This window comes from Trachinotus anak, unplaced genomic scaffold (assembly GCF_046630095.1).
Source record: "Trachinotus anak isolate AG129_WGS33_773 ecotype Australia unplaced genomic scaffold, CSIRO_AGI_Tana_v1 ptg000001l, whole genome shotgun sequence".
Taxonomy (NCBI): domain Eukaryota; kingdom Metazoa; phylum Chordata; class Actinopteri; order Carangiformes; family Carangidae; genus Trachinotus; species Trachinotus anak.
This window is the reverse complement of record NW_027273852.1, coordinates 17,895,047-17,915,065: the sequence shown is the minus strand read 5'-3', so window position 1 is coordinate 17,915,065 and position 20,019 is coordinate 17,895,047. Positions and strand designations below refer to the sequence as shown.

The window sequence follows — 20,019 nt, the reverse complement described above, 5'->3', positions numbered from 1 at the left end:
TGAACTCTTGACTACAGCATTAATAATTAAGGATGAAAAAAGGACGACCCTTTATTCACCCCCTTTATGGTCCCAGTATAAAGGCTGACTAGTGTGGACCTTGGCATTAAAATTGCTGTCACACTGAAGTGTAAACATACACACAACTGCAATTTCTTCAATGATTCAATCTCAACTTTTTTCACAAATATGGACGAGAGGTGTTGCAAAGAGGAAAGTGCTTAGAAAATGGAAATGTCAACATCTACAAATCCATAAAATAAATCTGGGCACAGATAGTAGCTAAGCCATATTAAAAAAAGGACAAGAGCGTAAGTGTAAATAAAATATTGAATAAATATAAATGGGGCAGGACAATTTCATTATTAAAAACAGTACTAATATGGTCATGGCCTCATACACATTAAACTGTAGAAAACTTCCCTTGGTAATTATTAGTCCTTTCAGTTAGAGATTCAAAAGAGGTGATGTTTGTCATTAGTTCAACCCATTCAGCAAAATCAGGCCTTGTCTGACTTTCCCGTTGACAGAAAACAATCCTTGAAATGCCAATAAGCTTACCAGAGTGAGTTCAACTGTGTGTTTGGATAAACCCGGTGGAAGGAAGTCATAGGAGTAACCTGTCTCCTGATAAGCACAGCTGGGGAGATTCTGGCTACAGTTTATGCAACAGCTCTCCAATAATTTTGATGGCCCTTAAACAAAATGAACAAACAAAATAACAATCCCACATTAAATGAAGTGAAGCACCGGCTTCCAACAATACATGTAATTCATGAGTCATAGCTTTTGAAGTTTAACAGGTGTATAATACCTTTTGTATAATTTGTAGTGTGTAAATTTGCCCACTGCATTTCTATATGACCAAGAGCACCAGCCGCTGTTTCCCGTATATCCTGTGATTGATCTTAAAACCTATAATTCATTGACAACTGGGCAAACTCCATCTGTTCAGGAAGATCATATGATGCACTGGAAAGCTCCAGAACAGCAACTATTGGATCTTGTGGTGACATTTTTTTTTATCAGCTGCTGTTTCCAAGGTCACAGTCCTTTCAATCTCAATCACTGTCTGACTTCCCTTCATAGCGTGGATGGATTTGGGAGCAGGGCTGCTGCTCACGGGGTCAGGAGTGGATGTTCATGTTGTAAGTTAATCAAACAACTAGAAAGATGCATCTTGAAACGGACACAGAGACACACAGAACTATTACAAATACGAAAACAACTACAAAGATGTAAAACGACCTCAAGAAGCACAAAAACCATTGCAGAGAGATGCGAAACATCCTGAGACACAAAATGAGCACAAAGATGAAAAAACAGAAGCAGACAACAAAATGACCAGAAAGAGATACAAACTACAAACATGCAAAACGATCTACAAGAGACAAAAGGAGACACAATAACTACAAAAAGATGTGACACAAAATTACCACAAAGAAATTAAATGGAAACAAGGAGTCAAAAACTACAATGACACAAAACCACTACTACAAACTACAGATGCAAAACAATCACAAAGAGACAAATGGTGTTAAACACGTGAAACAGCCACAAAGTGTCACAAAATAGAAAAATAATCATTAAGAGACAAAAACAAAATGATGAAAAAAGACTGAACAACTACAAAGAAATGCAAAATTACTATAAACAACGTGTCCTTTGTATCTTTCAATTTGGGAGGGTATGCTCTTGTTTATGAGAGGCTGGGGGCCTTTTTCTACATGTCTGTGCCCAGGGGCCCATAATTTCATAATCCTTCCTTGCTGCATTGACCCCCAGCTGCCTAGTTCAGAGCAGGAGTAGCAGCCCCAAACTGTGCCCAGGACAGCTGGTGTCCGCATACTTAAGGCCGTGTAGTGCATGTGAAGCTTGGTCCTTAATAATGTTGCTCTAAGGGAGGAAAGGCACGGGGGGGGGGGGGGCTCCAAATCCCATTCATCCTTGAACAAGCCCACTTGGTGTTCACTCGGGAGTCAGGACCAGCAGAGCCAGGCTCCCGTCACACCGGTGCGCAGTGAATAACCAGCGCAGTCTCAGCCGTCCTCCAGCTGGGAGCCACGGCCAGGTGGTGTTGTGCTCCACCATGTTGTCACTGGTTTATGCTGAGTTTGCTGACCGCAGGAAACCAGGCTGACGCTGGCTGGAGCCAGTGACACATCTGCGCAGGCGCCTCTTCCTCGCCTGCGCTTTGTTGTTCACTCCCGTAACAAACAATAGTTTACATTTGTGGTTGGTGTTATTCACATGTTTACATTTATTTGCTAACATTGGAGACCGTTCACGGTGCTGTAGCACCGCGCGAGTAAAGATCCCATTTCAGTGACGTCGACTCCGAACGGCCCAATCAGATCGTTGAATGCAAACGACCGTTAATGACGTTACTACCGTTTTTTTCCCTTTTTTCCCACCCTCTCGGCGGCCACCATTTTGGGAGTCAAAACACCCAACAAATAGCAGCGCACACCTCCACGCTTCTCCGTGGCCTTACTATGGTTCACACATGTGTGGTGGCAGGCTGTAGGAACAGAAGGACACCGGGCACCACCTTATCTTTCTACCGCTTCCCCCGGGACCCGGAGAGGAAGCAGCGCTGGATAGCTGCTGTGAACCGGGAGGGCTGGGTGCCCAACGACGGCAGTCGGCTGTGTAGTACTCACTTCATCTCAGGTATGGATGCAGCACAACTCAGAGACAGAAAGTAGCCCACCGTTTGTTTTGATCCGGGTCAGCTTATCGTTGCTGGAATCCCTCAGATAGAAAGATTTAAAATGCGTTTTGTTTTAGTTGTGATGCCAGTGGATTGCGGTTATTTATAAAGATGTATGGTGTGATTACATTTGTTGGGCACGGTGTCATATTTGGTGTCATTATAGCGGGGAATACACTTGATTTAGGCGTTCATGTAATTGTTTTCTACACTATCCAGTTATGTTCATGAACTATTTTTTATTATCCAGCAGATCTGTTCTAGAAACAAATCTGACGTTTTTAAATAGACTTTTAGTTAGAAACCTCAAAGAAATTAGTTCCAATTATATTTAATAGAAATCCAAGACTATGTGCAGCTAGGCAATAAATATATGAAGACTGATCGATTATTGAACTTGACCAAACGAAATACAGAACATTAACTTACAGTTTCAATGACTTGTGTCAGTGTTTTTCCAATTAATTTGTTCAAGAGACTGTTAAGTCTGTTTAGTAAATACTTAAAAGGAAATAAGGGCTGATTAATTTCCTGATTAATCAATTAGGTCTGGTCCAAAAATAATGAAAAATGCCTGTCACAGTTGCCAAAAGCCCAAAGTCACGTCTTCAGATGTCAGATGCATTTGAAAAGCTAGAACCAGCATTTTTTGGAATGTTTCCTTGAAAAAATGACTACAAAATTAATTGATTATCAAAAATAACTACCAATTAATTTTCTGGCAATCAATTAATCATTTAAAGGAAACAAATAGGAGTGGGAAAACTGTATGTAATAATATTTTACTCCGTTTGATTTTAAATATTGTAGTTTTTCCAAGTTGTTGATATAAAGTTATTGTTGAAAAAGAATATTTGATGGATGTCTTAGCTTTGAATGAAATAAGTTAAATAGGGTAACTGTTCTGTCTCAGCCCTGTTACGATTAGCTCATTATCACTCATTGCCTATTTCATCAATATACCAGCTTATCAATATACATTTTGTTTGTGCAAAATCATCATGTCTCTGGTAACTCTTGATAACTGGAGCTGTAGTTTGCCACGAGAACAGCCCCTGAATTGCCACATCCACAAGAAACTTGATTATATGGATGCTAAACCTAAGCCCAAAAACCTGTTACTCTTCCAGCCATTGTCAAACTGCTCACGTTGCTCTTTTTGGGTTGGACAATGTACCAGCTCCTGCAGGAAGAAAAAAAAACATGGCTGCTTGCCCTCCACAATTTAACCTCAAACTCAACTGGCTAAACTAGACTGTAGCTGCGGGGTGTGCCATAAACAGACACTTCCAATCTTCTACATTCTTTAGATTTTTCACCACCTCCCCTTTTTCTACATCCTGTCTTTCCACATGCAGGTAAACAGGTGAAGAATCCGCGTTCGCCAGATTATGTTCCTTCTGTGTTCACGGCAGCTCCCTTATCCCCAGAGATGAAGGAGCCAGGTGCCTTAGAGATCCTGGACAAGCAGGAAGCACGCGTGGAGGCAGCCAACGCTTTGTTGTTCCTGCAGGGCCAGGGCAGGTCTGTGGTGGGGGAACGGGGCCAGGAGGAGCATCCTGAGGAGAGAGAGCGGGAGGCCATTGTGGAGGAAAGTGTGTCCTCTTCCGTCAGCACCGATGAAGACGATGAGGATGATGATGAATCTGTGAGCGACAGCAAGAAAGGAAAGTTTGCTCAGACGTCGGATGCGCCGGTTAACTTTGATGACATTCTGAAAGCCCTGAAGAAAGAAAACCAGGCCCTCAGGGAGTCTGTGGAGAAAATGTCCCTCTCTGAGAACTCCTTGAGGAACGATGCAGAGAAAGTTAAGTTTTACACTGGTTTACCCAACTACTTTGTCTTAGAGACGGTCATGTGGCTGCTGGCACCTCACATGGACGGGATGAAGAACGTCAAGCTCTCCAAGTTCCAGCAGCTGCTGCTGACACTGATGCGACTTCGTCTGGACCTTCGCAATCAAGACCTGGCCTACCGCTTTGGTGTGAAAGTCGGCACCGTAACCAGAACAGTGCATCGCATGGTCAACATCATGTCCTCCACTCTGGTGCCGACAGCCGTCTTTTGGCCGTCTAGAGCAGAGCTCCGGAAAAACCTGCCAGCAGCCCTGCGCACCTCCCACCCTGACTGTGCTGTTATCATAGACTGCTTCACGGTGCCTTTTGAGGAGCCGGTCTCCCGGGGCAACCAGCAGCAACAGCAGCAGCAGAGGGTGCCGACATCTCAGGGGATGGGGGCAAGTTATAATGTGTTGAAGTATCTAATTGGTGTGGCTCCGCAAGGTGTTGTCACCTTCGTGTCCAGGGGCGTGCTGGGAAACGTCAGTGACAAGAGCCTCGCTGAGGGCTGCGGATTTCTGTGCAAGCTTCTCCCAGGCGACATCGTGTTGGCGAGTCGTAACCTCGACATTGCTGATTCAGTGGCTGCCCGCGGAGCCCTGTTTAAAATCGCTGGCAGTTACCAAGGAGAGGCGTACGGGAGCTCGGAGGGCTCACCGCTGGCTGATGCTTCCTCTGAGACAGTGAGTGTGCAGAGGCATGTGGAGAGGGTCATCTCCATGGTGAAGCAGAGGTACGCCATGCTCACCGGCCCTGTCGAGAGCCCCTTCACCACGGCCTCTGAGCGCACGTCGAACCTCTCAACCTTTGATAAGATTGTGCAAGTTGCCTGTGCCTTAAACAATCTGTGCATCTCTGCTGCTCCACTAGAGTGATTCGTACAGAAATGCCTCGCGCTCCTTAATGCTGGTCTGGCACTAGAGTACCCTTTACTGCTTTGGACCTTATTCCATGTTCTTCCGCTACACCCCTGTGTCAACACTACATGATATCTACAGAAAATTCATTTTTACTTTTAATTCTGACTTGAGATGTATGTGACTCCCTGTTATCTAGGCCAGTTTATACTTGGAAATAGGAGCACTCCCAAATCCAGAAACCACATTACTGAGATGTTATGTCATTAAGTTATGCAACTCAACTGACAAAGAATTACAGCAAAGGGTGTTATTTTTTTTTATTTAGGCTTTGAATGACAACTGTTTGAGTAAAATGTCTCTTTAAATTCATCCTCATTTGCCATTGAGGTATATAAACTTCAGTCTGCGTGGTGCAGGCAATGTTCCCACTATGCCAGTCCTGTGCCATGCAAGAGTCTGCAAGCTTTTTTCATTCCCAGCAAACGCTACAGCAGCTGACTTTACTGATTACTTTCTCCCTCTGTTGCAGAACGAGGGTTTGTTGGTTAAACCAGCTGTTTTGCCGCCTCCCTGCTCATGAATCAAAAACAGTACACACAATACAAAAATATAAAACATGTTAAAATAACAAGGATAGCATGCTTGGTAATGCAGCCCGTAGATAAGAACCTCTCCTGCCTCTTCTTCTTGCAGGGACAGAAACATGTCATGATTAATGAGGGTTTTGATGGATTCCTGGGTGGAAACTAACTGTATCTTAGAGTTTTAACAGTGGAATACAATCACCATTGGATGATTTATGTGCTGTGTTCTCTGGCTTTGAAACACAGCTCATTTCTATGGGTTTTCCAACAACATCTTCCTGACTGACCACACAAGTTGGAATGGCAAATGTCCTCTTTGAGAGGGACTCGTTGGTCGTGATGATTTTCACACAGAGTAAACAGCCCTCCCTGCAGAAACCTCCTGAAGTGGACCAAAAAAGATAAACAGTTTTCACCACAGGTCGGGATGTACTGTGATACAGGCCTGGTGGATGCTTGTCTGCTCAGTGGATCCAACCTGGGCTGTATGATTAACAATGATGTCAGTATTTACCATGCCACACTAGTGTTTAACAACATTTGTGCTGGTGGAATTTTTTTTTTAAATACTCAAATACAGTGTTTCTCCAAAACAGCTAAGCCTTCGTACTTAATACAAAGTTTGATATTTCTAAAGATGATCTCTGTGCTGGTGAGGAAGGTGAGAAAAGTGTTGTCCCCCGTGTTTCCAGGTTCATTTCAGGGAGCAAGACAAACCGATGATGTGGCCACTGCCAGGTCGCAAAGAAAAATCTCCATGGGCAGACATTTGTACGCTGAGATTAAGCGCTGCTCTCGTTTACATGCTTCTGCGATTCTTTCCAGTCATACTTAATCCAAGGATCATTACAAGTGATTGGAAGAAATGTGTTATGAAAGGGAAGATTTCCCAAAGGCCTCCAGTGTTTGTTCTGAAGTGCTGTTGAGGAGGTTTAATTAACAGGTTGCTCAGCTGAGCGTGTCGGCTCCAGCGCTCGGAGAATGTATGTTTAATTTGTGACAGATTCATTCTCATCGGCTTTGTTCAGCGTCTTCTGTTCTAATTGATTGTAACCATGTTGAACCCATGAGTACATACCACAGCAATGTTTCTGTTCTGGTACAAGGCTGGAGGCTGTTTTCCAGAAAGGCTACCAGCCACTGAAATGTGTTTTTTTGATGTTTGTAATAGTGTCAGTTTAAGATCAGATATGGGTTTACATGTAGTCATATAAACTGAAGCATACATTTGATATACTGCACATCATCTCATAATTTACCTGTGTGAAACAAGACGCTGCTTATTGAAATGCGTCCTCTGTTGTCCTGTATTGCTGGTGCCTTAGTTTGTAAAGCTGGTACTGCTGTTACAAATCAGCCTGCGTTTTCTATGGGTATTTATTTTTGCATCATACAGTTTGCTTTAGACCCTTTTCTGGTTTGGTTGCTGAGCTAAATGTGCGTAAAAGCACATTTTACGTCAAGCACTCAACTATAAAGCATCCTTTATCATTACTCACTCAGCCTTGTGTGTGTGTGTGTGTGTGTGTGTGTGTGTGTGTGTGTGTGTGTGTGTGTGTGTGTGTGTGTGTATGTGTGTGTGTGTGTGTGTGTGTGTGTGTGTGTGTGTGTGTGTGTGTGTACACATTAAGTTCCCATTGATTTTTATTGTGTATTATTCCCGCTTTTACCATTTAATGTGTATAAATTCCAGATGATGTCAAGATGATCTAACTCTCAAGAGAGAGGTTTTGAAGTGTTAAACATTGAACATGGAGAAGGTTTTTCACACAATGGGAGGCTTTCTCCAACAACCCAGACTGAACTGGCTCAGTTCTGGTGCAGGCGTTACAGTGTGTTGTGTTTATAAGCGGTGTTGGGTGCAGACCGGCATGCTATGGTACCCCAAAAGTGGAATGTGCCTTCTGTTCTCAGGCCCCTGGATGTCCTCCTCCTTGCACGGCTCTGTCTTTCCTGCTGTTGGGATTCCTTAAGTACATCAAACTGATTTTCTCTCCACCTGTGATGTTATTTTTGTCTTAAATCTTTTGCTGCTGAGGTGGTTTTCTTTTTTAGGTAGCCATGGTGGTTGTCACTGCTAGTATTAAGTCTTCCGTTTGCACCAAATAAACAGAAACATGAAATTAATCAGCATTGCTAAAAACAATATTAAAATTCTGAAATAATTCTTTAGGCAGTTGTATCTTCAGTAATACATGTGCTCGAGTCTTTGACTTGACCACACTGATATCTGCAAACGGGTGAACTTGAAGGCCTGTTGGTTAAAGGATGGAGAAGACGGCCTTTAGACAGGAGAGTTGCTGCTAGACTGAGAGTAATCATTTGAAAGTGGCAATGAGACAATGTAATTGATTACTATGACTTTGGATTTTCCTATGTAATTTATTGCTGTTGCTGCCTCTGAAGGCATAAAATGAAGGATTTCCTCTTGAGGATTGGTATAAGGGGAAACCAGTCAAATATCAATTCAATTCATTTTTATTTATAGAGCGCCAAATTGTAACATGCATAATCGTAATGCACTTTACAAAGTAAGGTTGAGACCTACTATAGGGAAACAGGACAGTTTCCATGAGCAAACACTTGGCTACAGTGGAGAGAAGAAACTCACTTTTAACAGGAAGAAACCTCCAAAAGAATCAGACTCAGGCTGGACGGTCGTCTGCCTCGACTGGTTGGGTTGAGAGGAGAGAGGGAAAAGGAACCGCTGTATATGCTGTTGTATTCTAGCACCGTCAGACTGGTTGTTAGGATGGTAATAGTGATATTTATAGGTGTAATAATGTTATTTAAAGGAACAGCAGCGATGATAGAAGCACCAGTTAGTAATATTGATGATGGTGGTGATGATGATGATGATGATGAGAAGGAGGAGTAGTGGCAGGTTCGGATTCTGCAGCTCCAGAGTCAAGAGACGCCTGCAGAAGAGGAAAAGCACAAATTAGTGGGGAGAGAAAGAAAGTCAATGACATGCAGTAGTTTGATATACATGCATGGAGAGAGAAGAGAGAAGCACTCAGTGCATCATGGGAGTTTCCACAGCAGCCTCAGCCTATAGCAGCATAACTAAGTGATGGTTCAGGAGAGGCTATTGGGACATAGTGAGGAATTACAGTTACCCAGTCTGAAGATAACAAATGCATGGACTAGTTTTTCAGCGTCTTTTGAGACAGGATGTTTCTAATTTTCACAATATCATGCAGGTGGAGAAGGCTGTCCTAGAGATTTTTTAATGTGTGAGGTAAAGGACATGTCCTGGTCAAATATGACTCCAAGCAACCTTAACAGTAACACTGGAGGCCAGGGTAATGCCATTTAAAGTAACTATGATTAGATGATGTTTTTCTGAAGTGTTCAGGGCCAAATCCAATAACTTTGGTTTTGTCTAAATTTTTAAGGAAAGAGTCACTGGTCATCTGAGACTTCATGTCTTTAAGGCATGTCTGAAGTTTGACTACCTGATGAGTCTCATCTGGCTTCACAGATAAACACAGCTGGATGGTAGGATTTCTCTCAGCAGAAAGACCACAATCATTCATTTGGGTTTTATTATAAGGAAGAGTGGTTTTGGCCAGCGTTCAGTGGTCCAGTTTTCACGAACTCCTATTCTCAAATAAACAAAGCTTGAAGTTGAGATGAATGAAACTTGTTTAGAGACAATCTGTGATTCATGTAAACTCAATGCTTTTTCCAAGCTATTCTTGTTTATCTCCCACCTCACACTACACTTCTATTGCCATGCTGTTTGCCTGGTTATGGATGCATGTGCTCCCATGATGTGCGACCTCTACAGGTTCAGTTCCTTCAGTTTGTCTTCATTATTCCCGCTGTGACTGAAAAATTAAAGTTTGGGAAATGCAACTGTGTTTCTCCCCCCAGTGTGTCTATGTGTGTGTACAGGTATTTAAGTTTGGTGGTGAATGTGCCATCTCCGCTCTGGTCCACGTGTTTGACATTATGTTAATAGAGTATAGACCTTTATTTGCTTTCACACTGATTCATGGCCTTTGGCTCATTAGTAAAGATTCCTTTCCCAAATCCAGAGAGGAGTGTCTGAGTAATGTACTGATATTTTTTTCATTTATCAGAGAAATGCATTGGAGGAAGCCCCGCCTAGAATATGTGCGGTCAGAGAGGCGGAAAAAGTAAGACCTCTCACTCTGTTGCTTTTTAAAGTCACTACACAGGCTATTCAGCCTTAGTCGCCCCTGACGGTAGAAAGCAATGCGACCTGCTACCCCAGGATTTCCGCTACATTTTTTCATTTCCTCATGCCATCAGCATAATTTCAAAGACGCTACATAGTCACATGAAAATACATGTACGTGTTTCTGTTCTTCTAAATTAGAACTACAGTCATTCTGAGGTTTCCCAATGTTATCCAGAGCAGAGCTGCAGTGATTAGTCTGTTAATCAATAAACAGATTGTACTATTCCATAGTGTAACACTTGTTTTATGATTTAAGCAAAATGTCTTGTATTTGCTTTTGTACCGTCTCAAATACATACAGACATTTGATGCTCTCTTTCTCACATCATAGGCAACTGAATATACTACATTTGGATATTTTTTTCTCTCTACAGTTTTTAAAACAGTTCATTTGTCGTCTTTATCTGTGGGAAATTACAATGAGTATTTTTCACCATTTACTGTTTTATAGATAAAATGATGGTCGATGGTCGAAAAAGAAAAAACATTGACAGGTTAATCAATAATAAAAACAAACACAGTAAACTATTAATACTTTTATTAGCTATTAAGCAAATAGTTCTCAGTTACTGTCTGACTTTGTACTGATCCATAGTTCCAGGACTAGATTACTAACTGGGCAAAGAGGGAAACTGTCAGGGTCCTCAGACCCCCAGGGGCCCCAAAAGCCAGAGACACCAAATTAGCAAAAGGAGACAGAAAACCACTACAAATTACTCGAAGTAGATGCAAAGAAACTTAAAACAACTACAAAGGCTCAAAATGGCCACGACTCTAAGACTAGGGGGTCTGGGGGTCTTGGTCCCATGCATGTGAAAGGGTGGAGGGCCCATTGTCTCATAATCCAATCACACTAGTATCCGTGAATTTAGTCAGTAATCGGGATTGTTGCCCATAAATGTTCTTCCACATCACTCCTGCAGCCTTGTGCTTGTGGTGCTGCGCCCCCGGTCCGTCAGTGGGCAGCCGCTGCTGGTTAGTTGCAGCCTGACTGAGACAGCCTGTTTTCATATGCAGCCTGTGATCCTGTCCTCAATAGACGATCTTCGGCTCCGTGCTGACGTTCGTCGGTCCGTCACGTGATCTGAGGAATGTGAACAATGCAGCGAGTTTCCAACTTTGTGCTGCACTTCTGCTCCTGCCCGCAGTCCGGGGAGAAAATGGAGGCTCATTTCATCACATTCACCCAGCTCCTCCGTGTCCGCTGAGCCCCTGGGCCGTGTCTCCGCGCCCGACAGGCGGGGAACGGGCTTCTCGAAGCCGCCGTTTGACTGGATTCACTCTCCAGTCGGAGTTATTCTGGCTGCTCCTCTCACATGGTAAGTTGAGAGCTACCTTCTGTGGGGAGGGGAGTGGTGGTGTGACTTATTTCCACGACTTGTTGCTGAGGAAAAAGTCCCGTCACGCGTGTGTTAAAGTGAGGGTTACAGGAAACTGTGTCTTTTTCTTTTTTTTTTTTTTTGAGCTTTACTCTTCTCCAGGGTTAAAAGCCAGGTCTTTCTGCACGGGGGGCTTGTGGTGTTGCCCCTCTCAGCCCCCCAGCCTCAGCCCGGGACACAGTGGAGAAGGCCACAGGACGCTAAAACAGGGAATTCCTATCGTTTTCATGTCCAATGCAAAGACTGTGAACTACACAGACACCATTTTGTAACGGTTTTAAAGCTCTGGCACAAATATGTAGATCAAACCTCCAGACACAATGGTCTGTTTTTTCTTTTACATTATCCCCTGCTGATAATTTCAAGTAATTGCAGTTGTGCTGAAATCGCCAGGTTTTTTTGCAGGGGACCCCAATTTAGGGGCCTCTAGCTCTACAGAGTTGTAGTAAAGGAGATCCAGGAGCCATCCAGTTGTGTATTCATTACAAAGATGTGTGTGTCAGAGCTTGATTTCAGTGTTCAGTGGAGTTTCCAGAGCAAGGCAGCATGCACATCTCTGTGACCCGAGGTTAAAGGTCTCCAGATGAACTCTGACATCACCGGCAGATAACATGATAGAAGGAGTATTGTGTGTTTGCTGAAAAGGGGAAAGTGATGTAGCAGATTTATATTTGTTTTGAATGTGCTGTTTTCACTCCTTAAAGTCCTGCATAGTTTGGCACTGATGCAACCATGTGTTTCATTCAGGTGTGCTACTACTACGCTCACACACACACACACACACACACACACCCTCCCTCTCTCTTTCTGTCTTTAATTGCCAGGTTGTTAAGTCTTATCAGCTCAGGTGTTTCAGAGTGAAGAATGTCAGTGCCAGGCCTGAGTTATGCGAATCAGACCATAGCACCCACGTTTCATTTAGACACTGTATGTTCCTGCCAGTCTACTTCCTAAGGTGGAAGGTCACTTTTTTTAAGCAGTGCGGCCTGTTATACCTCAGCTATGATGGTGCAACAGTGTGTCGTCAGGTATCAGTCCACAGCTGGATTTAATTCTGTCAGGCAGGGCAGAGGCATCTGTCAGGGAAGAACCGCAGGGATGACTGCAGTGGGAAATCACCACTGGACTACAAACAGAGGCTGGCAGATGTTGGCTGTGGCCATTTAAGCTGTGTTTTGTTTTGTTTTGTCGTGCACCAGCAGGTAACCAGGTCCTGCTCTTAAAATAACTAAACAAACCAGGTGGCAAAACAGTGAAAGCTGGAATGAGATGGTCAACGTGTCCGCTGGATGTAAACTCGGGCTCTGGTGGCAGCGTCGGGCTGAGGCCTCGGCTGAATGTCGACGTGCATGTGTGTCTGTTTGTGTTTTGAATTCTGAAGTTGGATTAAATTGGATCAGGTTACAGGGCTAAACCGCCCTACCTGTTTTAAAATCCCCACACACACACATAAGTTTATATACTGGAGCATTGCGAACACAGTCACACTACAAAATAAAATAATATTTCCAGGGGGATTTACACACAACTTCAGCTTTCTGTTTGTCAATGACTGGCTGGTCTTTTTCTTTTTTATACAGACACATGCACTCTCTCTCAACTGCAGTGACATTTCCTCAGCGTTCCTTTTTGCCTGTATACCTCTGTATAAATATACCCTCATCTCGTTAGCATTCAATATACATTTTTGGTCATTACTTATCAGGCTGTGCATGGTGGAGCTCCCTGGTACATTTCTTAATTGTTGTATCCACATAGAAACTAAGTAGAGCTCGTCTTTAGATGAACAGATGACAAAGATACAATATCTAACATATACTCCCCCACTTTTAAAACTGATATTTACTGTTTTTTAAATTTATTTTGTATTTTTTGTTCATGTTTTCACTTCTGTTTTATATGTCATGCTTTTAGTCTGAAGCTTCTTTTTCAACTTTTGTTATGAAAAGTGTGATATTACTTATTTATCTCAGCTGTCCATCAAACCTGTTGCTACACCATCTTCACAGCTGCCAGTCAGGAAGTTCTGTTCTTTCTCTTCTCCTCCATAATTTGCCAAATAGAGCAGAGACATTACCGTCCAGATTCTCTGAAATCTATCAGACATCTTTGACACAATCTGGGCAGCGCTGTGAAAGTCTGGCAGCAGTCAGAAAGGGTCACATGTTAAACTGCGATCGAACACATTTCTTCCCCCAAAATATTGTCAGAAGAGGCAAATGACTAAACAACAGTAAAACTCCAGTGTGTTTTGGCAAAGGGTAGGAAACCTCAGTGGAGCTGAGGTAGAGTGAGCAACCAGCACAGCACAGTGTGGTGGGACACAGCCCAGATCATGCGTCCACTTGAAGCTTCAGAATTCTCTAAATAAGTCAAATTCACCAACAACGTGCACACTGCGAAAAGGGATTTTGATTCTTTTAGCGTTTTAAAGCCAAAAGGCTTGTGGAAAATAAGCTGTCAGTTTCCAAAGATGTTTTTTTTTTTTTTTTTTTTTTTTCCCTTCCACTTGAGTTCAGCTGGAGACAACATCTAGTGGCTGTTTGAGGAGCTGCATGTTAAAATGATTCACATTGGCTTTGACATTGAGCTCAGTGGTTGTTTTCCCAAAAATGTCAGAAAAAACCTGTTGAAGACACAAATATTTCACTTGTTTCCTATGGAGGTTGACTTATTTCATGGGGGTTTTGAATTGACATTTTTTTGTGATATTGTATTATGTTTGAAAATGTCACTGGAAAATTGTCAAAACAAGTAGGATTATCTGTTTGCGTATTTGCATAAATCAAGGTCATAATACTCCGTATCAGACTAAATGACACATTAAGATTGATTTTTGTTCAGTGCACAAATTTTATAGCCTCAAGCTTTTGTGAAACTGAATGTTTCTGCTCATTTCCAGGTTGAATGTTGTCCAGTTTGGAGTCAGGTCAAAGTAGAGACAAGGTGTGTGTTGATGAAGAGGGTTAAGTATGAGGTGTGGTTTTCAGCATAAAAGATATCTTTGCACATTTTTTTTCTGGTAATATTTTAAGGTTGGACTTGCTCCAGACACCCTCCTACGGCCTATTTCCAGACAGAGATCATCCATAGATCTTGTTTTTTGGTTTATTTTGGTCAGCGTACACTGTCCCATGATTCAACCGTGGTATGAATTTACTTGTAGTTACTTGTGGAATGGCATGCTCATTGGTCGGACACGGCGCCTAAAGCATCGCAGGAATGGAGGCAAGAGATCCCAGAGATGGGGCAACATTTATGCAGCTTGGCCCCACCCTACCCCGCCTCCCACCAGTATTAAAAAAAAAACCCTGTTTTTGTCTACACAAAGTTTTATCTGTACAAACAGTGAGTGCTGTGTCGTTCTTAGAAATGGCCCAAAGGGATGGAGGCTGCCAGGGAGGGAGGGGGGTGCAGTTCAACAGCTTCTTATGTTTGGCTACTGAAAGCTATGATCCCAATCTTCCTTTGCATCTACTGTATAGTGACATTTTTATATCTGTGTACAGAATATTGAAAACATGGTAAATTTAAAATCGGATAAAATAATCATTCATTTTCATTGTAATGAGCTTTGTTCAACCGTTTGGCATTACATACACCAAAATCTTCAAATTTTCCCCACTGAAAATTCCCATTTGAAAGTTTTCTTTCAGTTGTATCCCCAGTGTTACCCAGCGCACACACACAGGACGCCCCTGGATAATATAATGACGCTATATGTAATGACCTGTTGATTTAAAGTATTTCAACTTAGCTCCTGAGAAATCATGTTTTTTTCATGTAAGTTTGGCATGGTGGATAGCTTTAAATACTACAACATCCATGAGCCTCAGCTGCTGTTGCTATGAAGAAGAAGCGGAGTGAATCAGAGCTGTAGCAAATCTAAAATACTTTATTTTTTCAATTATAGTGTACAGTTGCCACAATGATCCAAAACAGAGTCAGAAAACCACACTGAGAGGATTTAGATTTCACTTTCTGTTAGCAGCTTTAAATGACTTTTACTTCCAGACTCCTGGAGATCAGAAATAACTCTACCTCTCTTGAACTCTATCGACCTTGTGCCTACAGCATCGACTGAGTGCTCCCGCTCTTTTAACCTCCTGTCTACAGCAGAAGTGAGGATATGTTGCATTGTGTGCACAGTGGTTATTAACACTAGTACATGCACTCCTGTTTTCCATTACACAGGTTTATTATTGTGTTAATATTACAATGTATATTATCAAAAACATATTTTACATATTTGGATAAAAAGTTGTATTTTAATTCGGATTTTAAAGGAATCATTTAGTGATAACTTGTGGCAACTGCAAATAATGTTAATAACCAGTTATTAACAGTAACCTGGATAATCATACTGATGAGTTCAGCAATATTTCACCCTAGAAAATTAAATCTAGTCTAAAAGCTGCTGTAATACACAATGAGTTGAGCTAGTTTTAAGCTTGTAAGTTTGTGCTAAATATCATCTTTTAAATTGGTTGTCTGTGGCGGTGTCAGACCATATAACCTTCTCACACATGTGGGCGTCTGTTCCCAGCGTTGAGTAAATCATGCAGCTCCAGGGCTGAAAAATGAAGACAAAAACTACAGTTCCTCAAATGACCACTCGAGGCTGGATCTCAGTGCAAGTCAGTCCCATAGACTCCCATGTTAAAATGCCCAAATTTACAGCAGAAATAAGCATGTTTACAGCCTGCTGCCAGAATGGTTTTGGTCTCTAGAGCTATTTCCTCCTTCATGAAACCTGTACAGGAGGTGAATTTAGAGGAGGTGGATTAAAGTTACATTGAGGGTGTGCCACTCTGATTGACAGGTGGGTGAGCGAATGCTTGCCACAAACCGGTATGCACCAAAGTCTCAGCTCCACATGTGCCCCACCTCTTTAGCCGGGAGTTCGGCGGAGTCAGCCCACTCTGACCCTCAAAACCCCTCTTCAGAAACATATGGGTGACGTCCATCTTTATTTACAGCCTGTGGAGAAAACTATAGTAGGCTGTATGAACCAATCAGGGCTACAGCGTTTTACTTGTATTTACAATAGCTAGCAATAGTTACCAGAAGTCAAGAGACAAAACCGGAAACTGAATGAACCCAAAGGTGGGCAGGTTACATTAGGTCAATAATATGGCCACATAAAATACTTGTTCGTTAAAACAGGACAACACTACACCTCAACCATAGTTTCACTCTATATGTGCTGCTATTCAAAAGTGCACCATGAATATTAAACTGCTATATGGAGGCCTCACAACATCTGGACAAATCACTGGACCTGGTTTGATTGACCCATTTATTGTACCAAGCTTCATAGGACTGTACCTCCTGCAGTTGCTATTTGCTTAAGTTAACTCTTATTGGGGAAACAGACTACAAACAAATTTTTAAAGCCACTGAACACAGTTTGCCTTGATGCCTTTGTTAACTATGAGCAGTATAGGCATGAAAGCTTCCTGATATATAAAATGATAGAGTTGCTGGAGGAAACGTCCTCAGTTCATCACTTATTTTCATGTGTCAGGATAATTGTGGGTCAAATAATGAGGTGAATCTCTTTTACTAATCCACCTCCCAGTCAGACCTTTCGAAATACAACCAGATCAATTAGGTTTGATTGCTTTATGAAATAGTTGGAATAGCAGACAAAACCACAGCCAAGTTGAAACCTGAATGGGATTTTATCTGGCAGTTTTTCCAAGATGGTAACAAACCAGATTGGTATCTGGAGACGAGACATCACCTGCCAGCCAAATGGAAATCTCCTCTAAAGATAGCTGAAGCTCGTGAGCTGCTCAGTTGGACAGGAAGCCAACCTTCCCTTTCAGTTTCAGGGTCTTCTGTCAAGCTCTGTTGCTTGGCAAGGAAAGTGAGAGTAAGTAGAACCCAAATGTAAAAATGAAAGAAAAACAAACCAAAACCAAGAAAATAAAGTATGAAATATTTGCTCTGGGGAGTCAGGCATGTCACATATAATGAGCAGAGTCAGACAGATAAATCTGATATTGGCCTTTGAGAAGATCAGATATGGGCTAACATCATCTTCACAACAACAAAAGTCCAACTGACTGTGATTTGCAAGTTTGACAGACAGCAGTGACATTCAGGCTGTTTGACCAGAAAAACAAACAACTTTTTTAGGTAGTTAATGATCTTTATTTGCGATTTTCCCTTTTAGGCACATTTCCAGCATGGCAGTGTTTGTCTGCCGCTCCACCACAAGTATTCGATCTCAACAACTGTTTGATTGATAGCCATGAACTTTTGTACAGACATTCATGCTCGGCAGAAGATGAACCCTGCTGTCCTTGGTGAGCCTATGTCTTTTGCTCTAGCGCCACCATAAGTGTTGACATTTTTAGTATTTGACAACAATCAGATGCGTTGGATGAAATGTTGTATCCATGTTGTCTTCAGGATAAACTGTAATAACATTGGTTCTCCCTTAACTTTTAATCAAGTGCGATCATCAGGTGAAAATTAAAATTTGTCCAGTACTTTGGTTCATGACCAACACTTCAAAGACTAATCACATTCCTAACCATGTGAGCATGTTAACATGATGATAAGCATTTAGCTCAAAGCAGCAACTGCTCTGCCACAGTTCAGCCCCACAGAGCTACTTGCATGGTGTATTCACATTACAGCGGAAAAACAAGGGTCTTATACTGCATGTTCCACTCAGGTCAGCGCAGTATTTACCTCTCCGAAACTCCCAGAGGGGCTGTAATAAACGGCACCACCTTATCTACAATATACATCTGCCAGCTGATATTTGTCCTTTCTGTCCTGTCTGATCTGAGGTCAGTTTTTTATCAAAGAGTTCTGGAAATTCAGAAACACAAGTAGGCTAATTCGTTTTTGTCCACCTTTCAGTTCAAGCAGTGGTCAACAGCGATTGGCTGCACCCACAAAGGTCAGCGCAGCTCGGGTCAAAGTTGAACAAATTTGAGCCTTTGGTGCCTGTCTTTCATAAAGCTCAACATATTAATAATGAGGAGGCGTCCACATGATGTGAATATGCCATCAGTCTGGTTTTCATCCTGCCGCTGTTACTCCTAAGAGAACTGTGTCATTGCAGAGTTTTATTGTCCCAGTGTGTGCAGCATGGAGACTTTTCCATCCAGGCGACAGTAAATTCCTGTGGAAAACACTGAATCTTTTGTCATTTTTAAAGTGAAAAAATAGGTAAAGTTTGCAGCCGCCTCAGTACAAAAACACTGCTATCAGCATGGGAGCTTTGGATTCCTAGTTACAGCCAAACACAACTTGTGCCACAGTCTGTGTTTGTTGCAAATTTTGCGCTTGTCATCCTCAATCTTGTTGCTGCCCGTCCTCTCGCCCTCTCTATTCAGTGCAGCAAAAAACTTCCAAACACCCCGCATCTCACTGTGTCTCCCCAGACGCACTGTAAGCGTTTCACATTGGGTTGTCGGCCCTCACGTGAAGCTTCTGACAGGAACATGTGCATTTTGTTCCACACGTCATCCCATCTGCCCTGGAGGAGTAACGCTGCTGTGGCAGAATGCGGAGTATGTTCGTCCAGATAAGACTTTCAAACGGTGTTAAATGTCTGATCACAGGGGAGCATCGCAGGCAGAGGGGCTGAGGCAGGGAGGGCTCCTGACTTGTTTTGACCCCACGTTGGAGCTCTGCACTCTCACAAGGGTGTTTACCGATGACCACGTAGCAGAAGTATGCGGTGACGGCCCGACTTGTGCAACCGCAGCTATGCATTGATGGGGTGCTGATGGGAAACTGGATCTGACTCCCAGACTTCCAGGTTTCACTCTGACTAGTACCATGTGATGTTTGTGTCATCTTACTGAACATCCAGGCGTGTTGGATTGGATTTTTTCAGACTGGAATGGACCTTGTTTTAAATGCTTGATAACAGCAGATCATGTCAGTCACATCTGAAGTGATGCTACAGTAAACTTGTAGAGCATCAATTTATCTATTAGTTGATTGACAGGAAATTCATCTGCAGTGGTTTTGATAATCAAATAATTAAGTAATTTTTCAAGTGAAAAATGCACCTTTAATGTGACTATTTACACTTTTTCTTTTATATCATTGCAAACTGAATATTTGTTGGATATTTTTTACCACTTTTTTTAAACCCAAACAACTAATCGATTAATCAGTATTTTTATTCTCTTCCCTGTGTATACATTTGTGGAATATAATATGACAGACTACACACAAATCACTGTCAGTTATTGAAAGACACTCCCATGAGAGAATAATTGTACCACACCTGCGGCAAGCAAGATGGGTGGTCCATTAAAGATCATAGTTGTAAGAACTGTTAAAAACACTTCCGACTAAGGTCTAGAGAGACAGCAACTCTTTCCAAAACACCTGCATCCAAGATATTTGGATGTGTGAATATCAACAAGATGCTTGCTGGCATAAAAAATGTCAACTAT

General features: G+C 42.3%; 2 protein-coding genes and 1 long non-coding RNA gene across 3 annotated transcripts in view; 2 read left to right on the top strand and 1 right to left on the bottom strand.

Moving 5' to 3' along the window:
• Positions 1–312: 312 nt before the first annotated feature.
• On the bottom strand, positions 313–1,694 carry LOC139623477 (uncharacterized). Its single transcript, XR_011691521.1, has 2 exons — positions 815–1,694; positions 313–695 (listed from the first exon to the last, which is right to left on the bottom strand). It is a non-coding gene; the product is annotated as an uncharacterized lncRNA (long non-coding RNA).
• Positions 1,695–1,921: 227 nt separating this feature from the next.
• On the top strand, positions 1,922–10,033 carry LOC139623465 (uncharacterized). The gene is made up of 2 exons (XM_071481701.1): positions 1,922–2,673; positions 4,072–10,033. Exons 1-2 carry the CDS (start codon positions 2,379–2,381, stop codon positions 5,424–5,426), a joined length of 1,650 nt encoding a protein of 549 aa, XP_071337802.1. The 5' UTR covers positions 1,922–2,378; the 3' UTR covers positions 5,427–10,033.
• Positions 10,034–11,303: 1,270 nt separating this feature from the next.
• lats2 (large tumor suppressor kinase 2) overlaps positions 11,304–20,019 on the top strand; it is a 34,271-nt gene continuing 25,555 nt past the window's right edge. The window contains exon 1 of the mRNA XM_071481688.1: positions 11,304–11,524. The gene's annotated coding sequence lies outside the window, so the exon portion shown is untranslated. The remainder of the gene's footprint in view (positions 11,525–20,019) is intronic.

Excerpts from the sequence above, each read along its gene's own strand:
- LOC139623465 (XM_071481701.1), top strand. The coding sequence starts at position 2,379 with ATGACGTTACTACCGTTTTTTTCCCTTTTTTCCCACCCTCTCGGCGGC. Across the intron at positions 2,674-4,071 it reads TAGTACTCACTTCATCTCAG|GTAAACAGGTGAAGAATCCG; the intron begins GTATGGATGCAG and ends TTCCACATGCAG.